At 30.7% G+C, this 13336-nt stretch overlaps 1 protein-coding gene across 2 annotated transcripts in view; it reads right to left on the reverse strand.

Moving 5' to 3' along the window:
• Positions 1-3086: 3086 nt before the first annotated feature.
• LOC110023153 (cilia- and flagella-associated protein 20) overlaps positions 3087-13336 on the reverse strand; it is a 23534-nt gene continuing 13284 nt past the window's right edge. The window contains exons 1-6 of one of the 2 annotated variants that reach the window (XM_020722425.1): positions 6525-6645; positions 6196-6266; positions 6072-6103; positions 5264-5505; positions 3385-3621; positions 3087-3312 (exon numbers count right to left, since the gene is read on the reverse strand). In XM_020722425.1, the coding sequence (XP_020578084.1) occupies positions 3304-3312; positions 3385-3621; positions 5264-5505; positions 6072-6103; positions 6196-6248 (573 nt within the window). In that variant the 5' untranslated portion in view covers positions 6249-6266; positions 6525-6645 and the 3' untranslated portion in view covers positions 3087-3303. Of the gene's footprint in view, positions 3313-3384; positions 3622-5263; positions 5506-6071; positions 6104-6195; positions 6267-6524; positions 6646-13336 lie in introns of those variants that run through there. The other variant, XM_020722424.1, reaches the window with a different exon arrangement.

Consider the following 13336-nt stretch of genomic DNA (forward strand, 5'->3'; position numbering starts at 1 on the left):
GTTGAAGTTTTATTTTGATTTGAGTTTATTTTGAGTGTATTATTAGGATTATTCTTTCTAGTATAAAAATTATCATCCAAAGTATTGAGGCATAACGAGCACCTAAACGAAGTCTTATTTGGGCACAGAGGGGTTCATTTGAAAGATTTTAATAAATTAGTTGCACTTGTATAATTCATTTTAAAAATTAATGATTCATTGAAAAATATTACGTAGGATCATTTTTCATGCATGAAAATCTAAAATATAAAATTTTATGTAAAAAAATGTGCTCAGTCATCATCAAACTTATTTACATGCTTCTTATATGTCATTGTGAATATCATGAACTCATTAAATAAAATTTTGATCACCAGATTGGTCTAAGGAGAAAACGATAATTTTAGGGTGCATGGAACATAATTCATGCTTGAAACTTTGAAGTGAATATTTTACATAAAAATTGTGTTATATAATTGTCAAACTTATTTTTATGGTATTTATATGTGGTAATAAACATCATGCAACTTTCTAAATGAAGTTTCAAACTCTATATTATTCTATGGAGAAAAAAATAATTTTAGTATGCATTTTGTTAAAGTTGATTACGTAAATTTTAGGGTATGGCTAAATTTAGTTATATTTAATTCTATTTGGGTTTTGTTTGATTTCAATTTTTATTTAGTTAGCTGTTAATTTTAGCTTCAATAAGATTTAGCTCAATTTTCAACTCAAATATGGTTTAAGTTATAGCTTGTTTGAGTTCAATTCAATCATCTAGTGAAAATAGGAGGGGGGTCATATGTCTTAAATGCAACTGGATATAATCTAAAGGAAATGGCTGACTAAATAAAGAGGTCAATACAACAAAAGTGCTGAAAAATAAAATAAAGTACTTTGAATAGTATGTGAATTTCTCATTATAATTTTTTGTGATTGTAAAATCATATTATCTGTTTTAAAAAAAGAAATAAATAGTTTAAATAAATTAGTTATTTACATTTTTTAATCATGCTAGTTTTATTGTAAGGATTAAGAGCATACAAAAAAAAAAAGATTTTATAAAATGAACAATTGAAGAGTGATCAAATTATTCATCATTAATATTTCAAGTTTAAATAAATTAGTTATTTACATTTTTTAATCATGATAGTTTTATGGTAAGGATTAAGAGCATACAAGAAAAAAGATTTTATAAAATGAACAATTGAAGAATGATCAAATTATTCATGATTAATATTTGAAAATTGGATGTTTATAAAATGTTATTGTTATTTTAAGAAGTATAAAAAGTAAATTTCCATTTTTTTATGGCACTACATCTAAGGCATTTTTATATTTCTCGCATATTTTGCACGCTTATAGATCTGACAAGCAAATTAAATAATTTTATAAAATAAAGCTAAAACTAGACCTTTGTTTCTTCATGATCTATCTAGTTTTATCGATACTTACTACGGTAAGCAAAACCGTGTTGTTTATCTCTGTTCAAAAATAAAGCTAAAACTAGACCTTTGTTTCTTCATGGTTTGTCAAGTTTTATCGATACTTATTACGGTAGGCAAAACTGTGTTGTTTATCTTATAGGTCAATGAATGTGGATTATAGTAAGAACTAGTTTTTAACTATGGTAAGTGGATCCACACTTGTTTGGAAGGCAAAATCTTGGAATTAAGTATGTGTTGTAAGGTTTTATTTACAAAATATAAATGAAGATAAGTTCTTAATAGTTTGATGTATACAAAAGCAATATTGAAACATTTAATAGTTTATAATCAAATTAGCATATGTAAGCCATGTTATAAGAAAACAAAATTGGTTTTTTTATTTAACCATTTTCTTAAATGTTTCTAGGTCAAGGTTTATTCTTTCCCATCTAACTAACATGAGCTTAATCATTTACCAAATAATTTTTCAAATAGACATTAGCTATTAGATATTCTTTCTAGTTTTGTGCTAGCCATGGGAGCCTAAATTGGGTTGATAATTTATGGATATTTTGCATACATTCAACCTATAAACAAAAAACTTATTGAGGGTTATAATTACCTTAACTAAAAAAGAGAAAAAATGATTAAGAAGGTTAAATTTAAAGCCATTAAGAAATTAAATTGAGGAATAGTGAAAAAGAAATTTCAAAGTTTTCATTTTCTTCATTCATTGTGGTCTTTGTATTGGTAAAATCTTCAATTCATCACTAAGATTTTATTTTCAAATAATCTTATTTATATTCAACTTTAAATATTTATTTTTAATGAATTTTCTTTTATATTTATAATTAAGAACTTAAGTTAAAATGACTATATATAAATGTTTTTATCACCTTAAAGATTTTTTAAATTTTGATTTAAAAAATTTCTCTTAATTAATACTTTGGATTTTCACTACTCAGTATAGGAGGTGTACATGTTGTGTTGCACTTTCTCGTGTATGAGTGTCTAATTTTATTAGAATTTATTGAAATTTAGAGTGCAATGGTGTTGGCTTTTTCATCCTATTGAATAAGATTAACACACTTTTAACACAATTTAATGGAGTCATAATCTTGGTGTTGGCTCACAATCAATTTAGACCTCGGAGTTGGATTAAACCCATTTCTATCCATACATCCTTATAGTCCTACATGACCTACATTTATATAACATTTAATCAATTGATTCTTTAAATTGCTTAATAGTAAATAAGATAGTTGTTCATATTTTAAAGCGCTCACATTATTTAAAGCTCTCTAAAAAATCAAATATTTATGTAGTGTAACACCTTGTTTGAATTTAAGTTTGTTAGATATGATGTAAAATGGCATAACTGGTATCTTATATTTTGTTATGAAAATTTACCTAGTTTGAACTTCTAAGTTACATCACATGTATATGTCCAGCACATAATCATACACCAAATACTTATAAGTTACTAAATGTAACGAATACATCATTAAGATGGCTCACACAAGATTAATACTGACTTGGCATTGAAAAAGTAATCGTGCCTTTTATATCCAAAAGCAATGCACCACAAAATATCAAAAAAAAAATGAACTTACATGAGACTTGAATAATCCCTATAAAATGAGGCTTCAATATCACCCAAATCATTAAATTAGGTTCTCATTGAGTCAATCATTAAATTGCAGGCATCATGATACTAACCAACCAGCTATATTGGATCAAACCAAGCTACATTTAACCAAAAAGTAAATAAAAATCAACCGCAGAAACACAAACTGTCAACTTCCAAAAGCATTTCTTTCAATAACAAAAATTTTCCCAAAAACAACATTAAAACATCAGCACTACTTTCAGCTCTGCAGCATTCCATTTGGGTAGATTAACTCTTCTGGAGATCAAAAAACGTGCATAAGTTGCAGTTGAATTAGATTAAAGTTTAGTACAGAGTTCAGTCTTTTACCTGAATGGGGAGATAAAGCTTGAACTCTGGAGGAAGTTCTTCCTCGGAGTAAAGCCGGTCTGAGAAGTATATTCTCCTCAAGCGGCAGTTCGCATGCACCTGGACTCTCAGTGTCTCCACATAGTTGGTACCATATGCTCTTCTGGTTAAATCAGTAAGGTTTAACTGAATGTTGTTCCATCCATCTTCCAGCCTAAGGGGCATGGTGCAGATGAAAGGCTTCACACGTGTCATCGCCTGTAAACAAGGCCATATAGAGTTTGCATCAAATTGGAAATCTAAAGTTCATACTGGTAAAAGAAATCATATGGCATATAAGTATAAAGTTTATATCTAGATTTATTGCATCCAATGTCAATTGAACAAGTTCATCTATAAAGAGGATTAGTCCAGTTTCAACGACATGTAGCAGTCAGATGGAACAACTAGAACCAATTAGGAAGAAGCATTAATAATTTGGAGTGGTTTGAAAATAATATCCAATGTGTAAATATTCCGTAGTTAATAATCTCAAGCATCATTCAGTAGGAGAGACTTCTACAAATATTAGATCAATTTGTGCAACTTTAACAAACAGTACTAGGCCATTAGAATTAGTATAAGAATACTGTAAACAAGGAGCTCTTTCAAAAATGGAGACACGATGAAAAATGATCAAAAGAATAACAATACGTTAACTGAGTTAATGCTACAAGTCAGTCCTTCGATTATTAACTTTTAATAAAGTGCAATGCCACTAACAATGCTAAAAATCATCCTCATCATCAACACCATCATCAATAGACTTATCCCAACTACTGGAGCTAAAAGTACTAAAAATGCAAGGGAGTAAAAGAAAGATCCAAGGGACCAAAGTTTTTAGTTAAATAAACTGTCCAAATTCTTTTGACTCATACTTATGTTACCACCAGAGTTAACTTAAAAGAAACTTAGAATACTATATCAGCTGATAGCAACCCTTAATTTGAGACAAAAATATGTAAAGGCCTGCAAAATCACAAACGATCCCTAAGACCTATTTATAAAGCACAAGCATAAAGTTTATATGAAGATTTATTGCATCAGTTGTCAATTGAAGACGTTCATCTATAGAGAGGATTAGTCCAGTTTAGACAAAACTCATTTGTACGCTCTATTTTTGTTTCTTATTTGTTTGATATCAGCACTCAAATGAGGTTCGGGAGGTTATTTTAACTTGTGCAATTTGCTTTTGCATTTGGAAGGCGGCTCATTACATTGTCAATGGAAGGCTCAATTTCCATACGTTGAATTCTTATAAGAGTTGATAGAAAATGAAGGACCATAACTTGTCACCAATTTTAAGGAACATCAGAAGCTAAATACGGATCCCACATCAAATGCGAACCTATAGATCCATGAGAATAAGTTGGCAGTGAAATCTTGCAGATGTTTGTACAATTAAAAACAGTGCAAAAAAATAAACAAAAAAAAGTTAACTGACAAGCCAGGTTCCTTTCTCCCTCCCCATTCAGAATAAGCTGTTTCAAATGTAAGGGTGTGCGAAGATTTCTTTTCTTTTCTATTCTTTTTATTTCCTTTATGGGGATTAGCGTGTCTTGGATGTTTATCTTCAGAAAAAAAATAGGAAGCACGCCAAATTTGACTTCATCTGTTGAATACAAAATCCCCCCTTACATAACACTCAATGACAGATACAACAGCAACTCAACAGCACAGGAAACCAGTAAAACTTTGTTAAAGCTGCAGTAATCTTCTTTGAACCTTGAAAAATGAAGTAATCGTGAAACTCTCGAGTTTTACAGATTTACTAAATTTGGCTTGCCTTTCTATGTGATTCTAAAATGGTCATTCGTATGTGTATTGATCAAAACTTGAACAAAAGGTCAAACTTACACACTTGATAATTGGATGCTCTAAATCGTCGACGAACGTTCTTATCATCCAGCACCTGTATCTCAAAAGTGAAATATTTTTTCAAATTCTTTACAATCATGACCAAAAATGGAAGCTTTATGCCAAGTGTTGCTGACGGATCAGCTGGACAAGTGATGTATGTTGATTGAACATTTGATCCAACTATTTCAAGAACACTGGATTGAATATCTTCATCATGAGGCCGTTTGATTTGCCCATTAACCACTGCAATGACTCAAAAAATAGGTTATTTAATAAATCCTGGAGAACCTAACGGAATTACATGCCCAGCAACAAAGTTACAGAAAAATCAAAAATATTAAAACCGGAAACACTTAAGATATTCATTTCTAGGTTTAAGGAACACAACCTAGAGTAAACATTATGATTCAAAAAGAATCCATAACTATAATTTCTTGCAAAGGGAATAAAAAAACTTTTCCAGTCAGAAAACATTAGCAGTAGAATGTTGTGGATGTAAATATATATATCATAGGAGTAAAACATCCAGACTTCATCTATTCAAAGCTCCAAAAATCTAAACATGGGTTGTATCTGGTTGGCTTAATTAAAACAGAAATTAATTGCTCATGCAGAAATTCTCTATGTATTTAATGAAAACTCAATTCAGATTGTCCGAAACACCTATGTGCTAGATGGCCAACATTAAGAAGGCAGAAAAATTCAATAGAAATAGAAATGATCAAATCTTATGACAGTTATCCTGATTGAAAGAAAATCTCAGAGAAGAAAGAGAACAAACAAAATCAAGTATGCCAGAATTTGAATACCTTCTTTATCCCATATCTGCAAAGGTTTACTCCTGTCAAGCAAGATCAAGAGATTAGACAATCATCCACTTGATGAGAAAACAACAAATTTCAATAAATACAATCAAGTGAAAGGATGTCATACCCAAGGCTGTACAGGATAGACAAGAAACCAGACTGAAATGTGTTCTTAAACATAATTCACCAGCCAATTTCCTGGAGCAGCATACAAAAAGAAACTAAGCAAAATTCACACTGATAAAAGAAGGCCATTTCTTTTACAGCTTTAACCAATTTAAATAGAGTATAAGTTTCCACATTCTAGTTTTAATAAATTATCTTAATCCTCTACAGTTTTTCAACACAGTCAGAAAATCATAATCAAATTATAATTGAATATATGTAATCAAAATTTATTTTTCTCCTTCAATAAAATACAAGTCAAAATCTTAAGAAAAAAATTGAATTGAACACCTGCAATCTGATTGTTGAGATGGCACTACAAATATACGGAGAAAAAAGTAGCCACAAGGCCCTCGAGTGTCAAGGATGTTTATGAAGGAGAAAAAGATGTTGAAGAGCAAAGTTAACCCGAAATTTAAAGAAAAAAAAGCACCCTATCCATGAAAAAAATGTAGATAGAAAAAGGAATCATAATCGTATTCAAATATGTTATAAACATAAAATGATCCACACATAATAAACCTTACTTTGATCTGGGAACTCCCAAAATTGTGAGGATGATGGAAACATACAGAATAATCAAGTAAAAGGGCTAATTCAGTTTATGAACCCTATTCCTCCATAAATGGGAGCATTTATAGACTTATAAAGGGAGAAAATGGTATGTTAACTATCTAGTGACAAGTAACTGCTTCCAACTACCAACTACAACTAATTGCACAAGAAGATGCCTATCAATATATCTTAAATTCTGTATCATGAAAAAATTGACACTTGACATCTTCTCAACAAGTAAGAGGAAAATATCATTAATATATCACAATTCAACTTTAAATTTCAAAATAAAATTAACTACTTAAATGTAATCAGCCACCAATAGCAGACGATAAATGAAAATTAATGCAACCAAGTAAACAATTAACACCCTACACCAATAGAAGACATTAAAGTAATTAGTGACATTTTACATTTTGCTTGCACGCTTAAAATTAAAATGGCCATCATTTCACCCAGTTGAAACCAAAACAACAAAGAAAAAGCAACAGTTAACACAACCCCACTCCTACTCCAAAAGATCTCAAATTGTTTCCACCATCCCTTCTTTACATAAAGGAACATGCCGAAGAATTTATTAATCCTTTCAGTATTTCAAAAAGATACAAAGCTAAAGGCCTCTCCATCACCACGACAAATTTGTTCCAAGAGAACTAAACCCACAATCCGAATGTAACTAAGGCTATGCTTGTTGACATGGTAGACAACGTGCAGGCTTCTATTGTCTTGATGGCGTATGATGCAGAAATTGCAATCCTAAATTTGATATTTTTAGTTTGGGAGATATGAGGTCATTGATAACTAGAGTGAATGGAGGAAAAGTATCAACTGAATTTAGGTGCTTTGGTGTTGATTGATCTTGCTCTTAAGGTGATCATTAGAACAAACAGAAATTTTATAAAGAGTTTTTTTTTTTTAATTTTTTAACATGAGTTCCTAAATTTAAGTTAAAAGCATCTATTTTATACTATGAACTTTAATATAAATATTTATCAGTAATAAATGTTTATGCGCATGACTCAATGTGAATATAAGAGGTGATAATAACATGCTTATAGGAATTTCTAAAAGTAGTTTGGATCTTACTAGATTTATAAACAATAATAACAGGTCAACCTCCCTCCATTGTTGGATTACAGCAGACCATCACCACAATGTTATTAGCATCTACAAATGCATGTTAAAATCATTTCAATTTATTGCTTCTAATTTGCTACCATCATTTGAGTTCATCTTTAGTTATCATCATCACCAACTTTTATTATCTTTGTCAATTTTTACTATGATGTAACATTGAGAATCATTGCCAACTCATTTATAATATATCCCAACTTTCTAGTTCATATGCCTCTGTTAGTATAGTCTAATTACTTGGAATTTAAAATTAAAGGTTGTAAAAGTATCATCCCACCATAATTTTTTTTAAAAAGCAACAGAAAAAAGTGGTTAATTAAATAAAAATATGGTAACGATCTAAAAAACAAAGTAATGCAAAAGTTACATAAATAGACCCTAACTAGTCTTTTGGCTTTAAGATTCTTTTTATTACATGTGCTTATCAACATTGTGAAATTACAAGTAGATATAATATTAAAATAGCAAATAGCTGATAATAAACCTCATTTTTATTTTTCTTAATTTCTCTATAAACCAAACATTAAACTTTTGCAAAATATAGAGTGCTCATATTCATCATTAACCCACTCATATGATCATCAACAATGTAATATTAAAAATATCAATATTCAAGAACAACGCATTTAGATTATCTGTATCTATCAAATTTATTTTGGTTTTTTATTTTTTTTAACACATTGATAATAAATCAATTAGCTAGTCTGAAGAATCTCATCTCTTCTCAGGTTCTTTTTGCAATTTTCGTTTAATCTAGTCAAAGTTTAAAATTGCACAAATCGGTACTAAGGTAAGTTTTATTCGTGTGGCGAGACAGAAGCATTGAGGCTTTTTGAGGTGTAAGCATCAAAATCAATAAATCCCATAAAGTTTTGCACCAAGTTTAAAGTATGCAACAAGAAATAATATATTATTATCCTCTATTAATACATTAAAATATAACATATTTACATTCCAATATAATAAACATAAAAAATTGTTCAAATTAAAAAAGTAATATATTAACATCCACAAATTAACTCATAAAATAAAAAAAGTTTTGGAAACATTAACAATTCAAAATAAACTCGACACAAATAGTTTTTTTTCTCACTCCTACTATCCTCCATCAAAGCATAAAAAAGATAAGTCACTAACATTAGAATTACTAAATTAAAAAAAACCTCAATCACTCTTATCACTTGATGAACCTTCATCAGAATCATCAAAATAACAATTTACTTTTTTCTTCACATCAACCTCAGTTTAATAACCGTTCTCTCAATCCTCATCCTAAAAATAAATCTCATGATTAAGAAGAATATTTAATAGATTTTAAAATAATAATTATGTTGAAAGTAGCAAATTCAATTATATCCTCAAATTTTGTATTATATGGTTAAATAATAGGTTATGATCATTCCTCAATCCTTATTCTTAGTATCTGAAGATGCAGCCCGGGAACCCCATTCTTTTTGTTTCTGAATATGTGGTTCAAACATCATAATTTCATGGAAATTTTTATGCTTAATTGGTATGCCCTCAATTATGGATTTAGCCTTACTAAATTTTGGCTGAAACCTAAAAAATTGGTCAAGCCCTTAGGTGTTGGAACAAAAAGAATATTGGTGATCTCATTAATGAAATTAAAACTCTAGAAGAGGACACAAGGTAGGTAAAATTCAATTCCATGGCTTGGCCTTACTAAAGAAGACAATTTAAGCAAATTACTAATATTTACCATGTTTAGTAATGGAAAAGGAATATTGGCATCAAAAGTCTAGTATTAAGACACTCAAAGACAGTTGCATAAACACTAAATAATTTCATAATTTTATTAAAATAAGATGAGTTAAAAATAGAATTTATAAAATCAAATAAACAAAACAATTAAATTGAGGAATTTGAAGATAGAAACACCTCTGTAAAAAAATATTTCTCCAGCATTCTCGTGAGAATAATGATTCTCAATTGACACTAATGAATGGCATTCCTTCCATGATTGATTTACAAGATAATGAGTTGCTCACCTTTCCTCCAAATGAATAAAATGATTTGGCTTTTTCTAATACCAAATATGAAACTTTTGGTCCTAATGGTTTCACTGCACACGTTTACAAAAAATTCTTAGAAATCATCCAAAAAAAAAGTGGCTGAGGCAACTTAACATGTCTTTTAGGACTCTTTTAGGGCCAAAAAAGTTACCTAACAGTTTATCCAATAGACATGCTCTTACTAAAACTATTCTACCAAATTAAAATGTAGATGACTATATCCTACTCGCGCAAGAATTTATCCATTAGATTAACAGTATTATTAGGTGGGACTTCCGTTTTAATGTTTTCAATTTTTCAATTTTAACTATAAATGTAATTCCTTTATCTGAATGTATTCTAGTTGTTAATTTTCAATCCTTTATAATGGGTCTAAGGTGGTGCATTTCAAATCTTAAAGAGAGCTAAATATCAGATGACAGTATCTCTCGATTCTTTTACATATTGCCCATAAATATTTTATTAGAAGTCTCAAAAATTTATTCTAAGTATCACATTATGTTTTATAAAGCCAGATATGAGATGAAGGTCTCCTTTTCTTGATAATCTATAAAGCTTTATAATTGTAGTAGAATGTTTGAGAGTGCCTCGTGGATAACTTCTTTCTTTTTAGCATTACTGCGGTCTCACTGATTCTAAGGACAAAGAACTAACTATTTATATATGATCATGTGAAAATCACTATCACTAATCATATCGAAAGTCAGTAAGTTTAATGGAAAATCTCTTCCCTTAGAATATTTAGGTATTCCCCATCTCAAGGAAAAAAAGAAGATTTTCTTATTTAACAATCTATTTAACAAAATGAAAAACAAACTCGCAGGATGAAAACACAATTATTTTTGTTTATGGGAGAAGCACTCTTCTAAGAGTGTTTTCAACAATATGAAATGTACATATTTTATGTTCTGGATCACCTTAGTCTTATCAGTCAAAAACTTTGCTTGATAAAATATTTCTCGGCAATAACAACATTGTTAGAGAAACGCATTAGATCAAATGGTAGGATGTATGTTTTTCCTTTGGTAAAGGGAAGTAAGATTTCATAATTACTTTGACATCAAAAGACAAATTTATTAGATAAATTTAAAACTCTTGTTCAAACTTACCATGGAGTAAACTTATGCATAATGAAAGTACTCGTAATTCTCAGTCTTCTTTGCCTCACATATCAAGAAAAAAATTGTCTTATTAAGAAAGAAACACATGAATAAATTTGTATAAAGTTGTGGGAAATGGGATATTTTTTTTTGGGAATGAACGCTCGGTGGGTGACGAGTAAGACTTAAGGTCCCCTCCTTTCTTTCTACCCTGACTAGAGTTAATCTTATGAAAGATGGCATAAGAAATACTAAGAAGCTGTAGGAAGCTCTCCCTAAAATATTGTCAATGATATCATCCCATTGAACTCTCAATTCAAGGACCATTCTAAAAACTTTAATGATAGTTGTTGCAACACTAAAAGAGCTTGGAAAAAAGATTAGAGGCTGTCGGTCAACTTTTCGTTTTGATGATTTGAAAATATGGTATATGAAAATACTTTTGAAATTTAATTTAATATAATAGATATATAGTTTGGGTTTTGAAAGTAGTATGTTTTAATTTTTGAAAAATGAGACCAAATGGATCTCATTAGTCCAATAGTTTGCATAATCGTGTCCGATACCGCGAATATCCCACCCTCCCGAAAGATAAGTGTAGATCTCGGCGATAGACTCAATCCTGCAAGCTAAGAGATTTGTGACATCCGTTTGGTCTGCGAACATTTTATGTATGACCGACAAGTTCCTCTATTTAAAACAAAGATTAAATAGAATTTATTTTACCTGGGTTCCAAGTTCCCTATAGAGGCAAACCCCAAATATAGAGGCAAACCCCTATAGTTAATTACATCTCAAATGACTGAGGTCATTCGAGAAAACTCTCGATAATGATCAGTGGTTCTAGTCTTCAAGATTCCAAAGTTTAGGTTTTCATGGTAGGCGTGGAAAAGCAAGGGAAAGTGGCTCAAATAGAAACAGTTATTTCATGAGTCCAAAGAAAAGAAAATGTAAGGGATGTCATAGATCCTGCGGAGAACCCTCAGTGACTTCCCAAACTATCTTACTGTGTGGTTGTGTTTTAGAGAGGATTTTATTCAATTGTTCAATCCTGCCAATTTTATTATTTGAGACTTACATATGCATAATACTTGATTATGCAAATAACCCGCAGAAATAAGAGAGTTTACGTCGTGTCACACGACAACCTCGGAAACTAAAGCGGGTTAGGACTTACGCTATACAACATGGTGTACAGGAGCCTAAAAAGGGAGTGTGAGGATTTACGTCGCGTTAAGCGAGCTACCTCAAAGTCCTATGGGTTGTTATTATACTAGGAAGAGATAATACTGAAGAAGATCCTCTTGCTGCTCGGTCTGAATTCCTCGCCGTGCTGCCCACAAAGTTGGCTCCAAGCTCCTGTCATCATGACAATTGGTGATTTGTATTTCCCAGTTTTAGTGTCAATGTTTGATTTTGTTTTGTTTCGATTTTGATTTCAGTTCTAGTTTTGCATGCAAAGTAGTCAAATTACAGTTAAATAAAATGTACTTGAAGGTATAAAATGCAGTAAAGTAAAATGTTGTAGATAAACTGTAAAAGCGTACCTGGACATCTGCTACTGTTGTGTTATTAATGTTGCGAGCATAGTACGATTTGCAGCAGATTTAAATAATTTTGCAAGAAAATTAAACAAGACGAGAAAACCAAACTCGAAAGGCAGAAAAATGAGTTGTAAAAATCACGAGCAAAAGAAACACTTAGTCACATATGAAAGATCAGGACAGTGTATATGACCTTGGTGAAAGTGAGGGGCTCAGAGCTGGGTTGTGTGTTTCCCGACCTTGAACAGGAGTTTCCGGCCCGACAGTCTACAGGAGGTAGTTCTTAACCTCAATCCAAGTGACTAGACGTGGACCTTATAAATTTTCATAGAAGATTTTCATGCAAAAGCTATTATTTAAGTCTTTTTTATGCAAAGTTCTTTTTAACATGCAAAAAAAAAATTATTTTTATTTTTGTAAATATTTTGTAAAATTGTATAGTTCACAGGCTAGTCACTCTAATCGTGCTAGAACTACTGACAACCTAAGAGTGTCAGGGGAAACGATCCCACCAAGAATCGGCGAATAGTATCATGGATCCTTCCCTCTCCCTTATTGAAGATTCTTGAGGTAGGAGATACTATTCTAATAATCTAATATCGTATCCCTCGTTTAAGCACACATAAGCAATGTCGTCATCGCCCTCGCCACTTATACCCTAGACTTATCCTAGTCCGATGATCTATATGTGGCATTAAGAAATTTTCCCAATTGTGAGGAGGATTTGAGTGTAATAT

Source organism: Phalaenopsis equestris, unplaced genomic scaffold (genome assembly GCF_001263595.1).
Source record: "Phalaenopsis equestris unplaced genomic scaffold, ASM126359v1 Scaffold000219, whole genome shotgun sequence".
Classification (NCBI taxonomy): domain Eukaryota; kingdom Viridiplantae; phylum Streptophyta; class Magnoliopsida; order Asparagales; family Orchidaceae; genus Phalaenopsis; species Phalaenopsis equestris.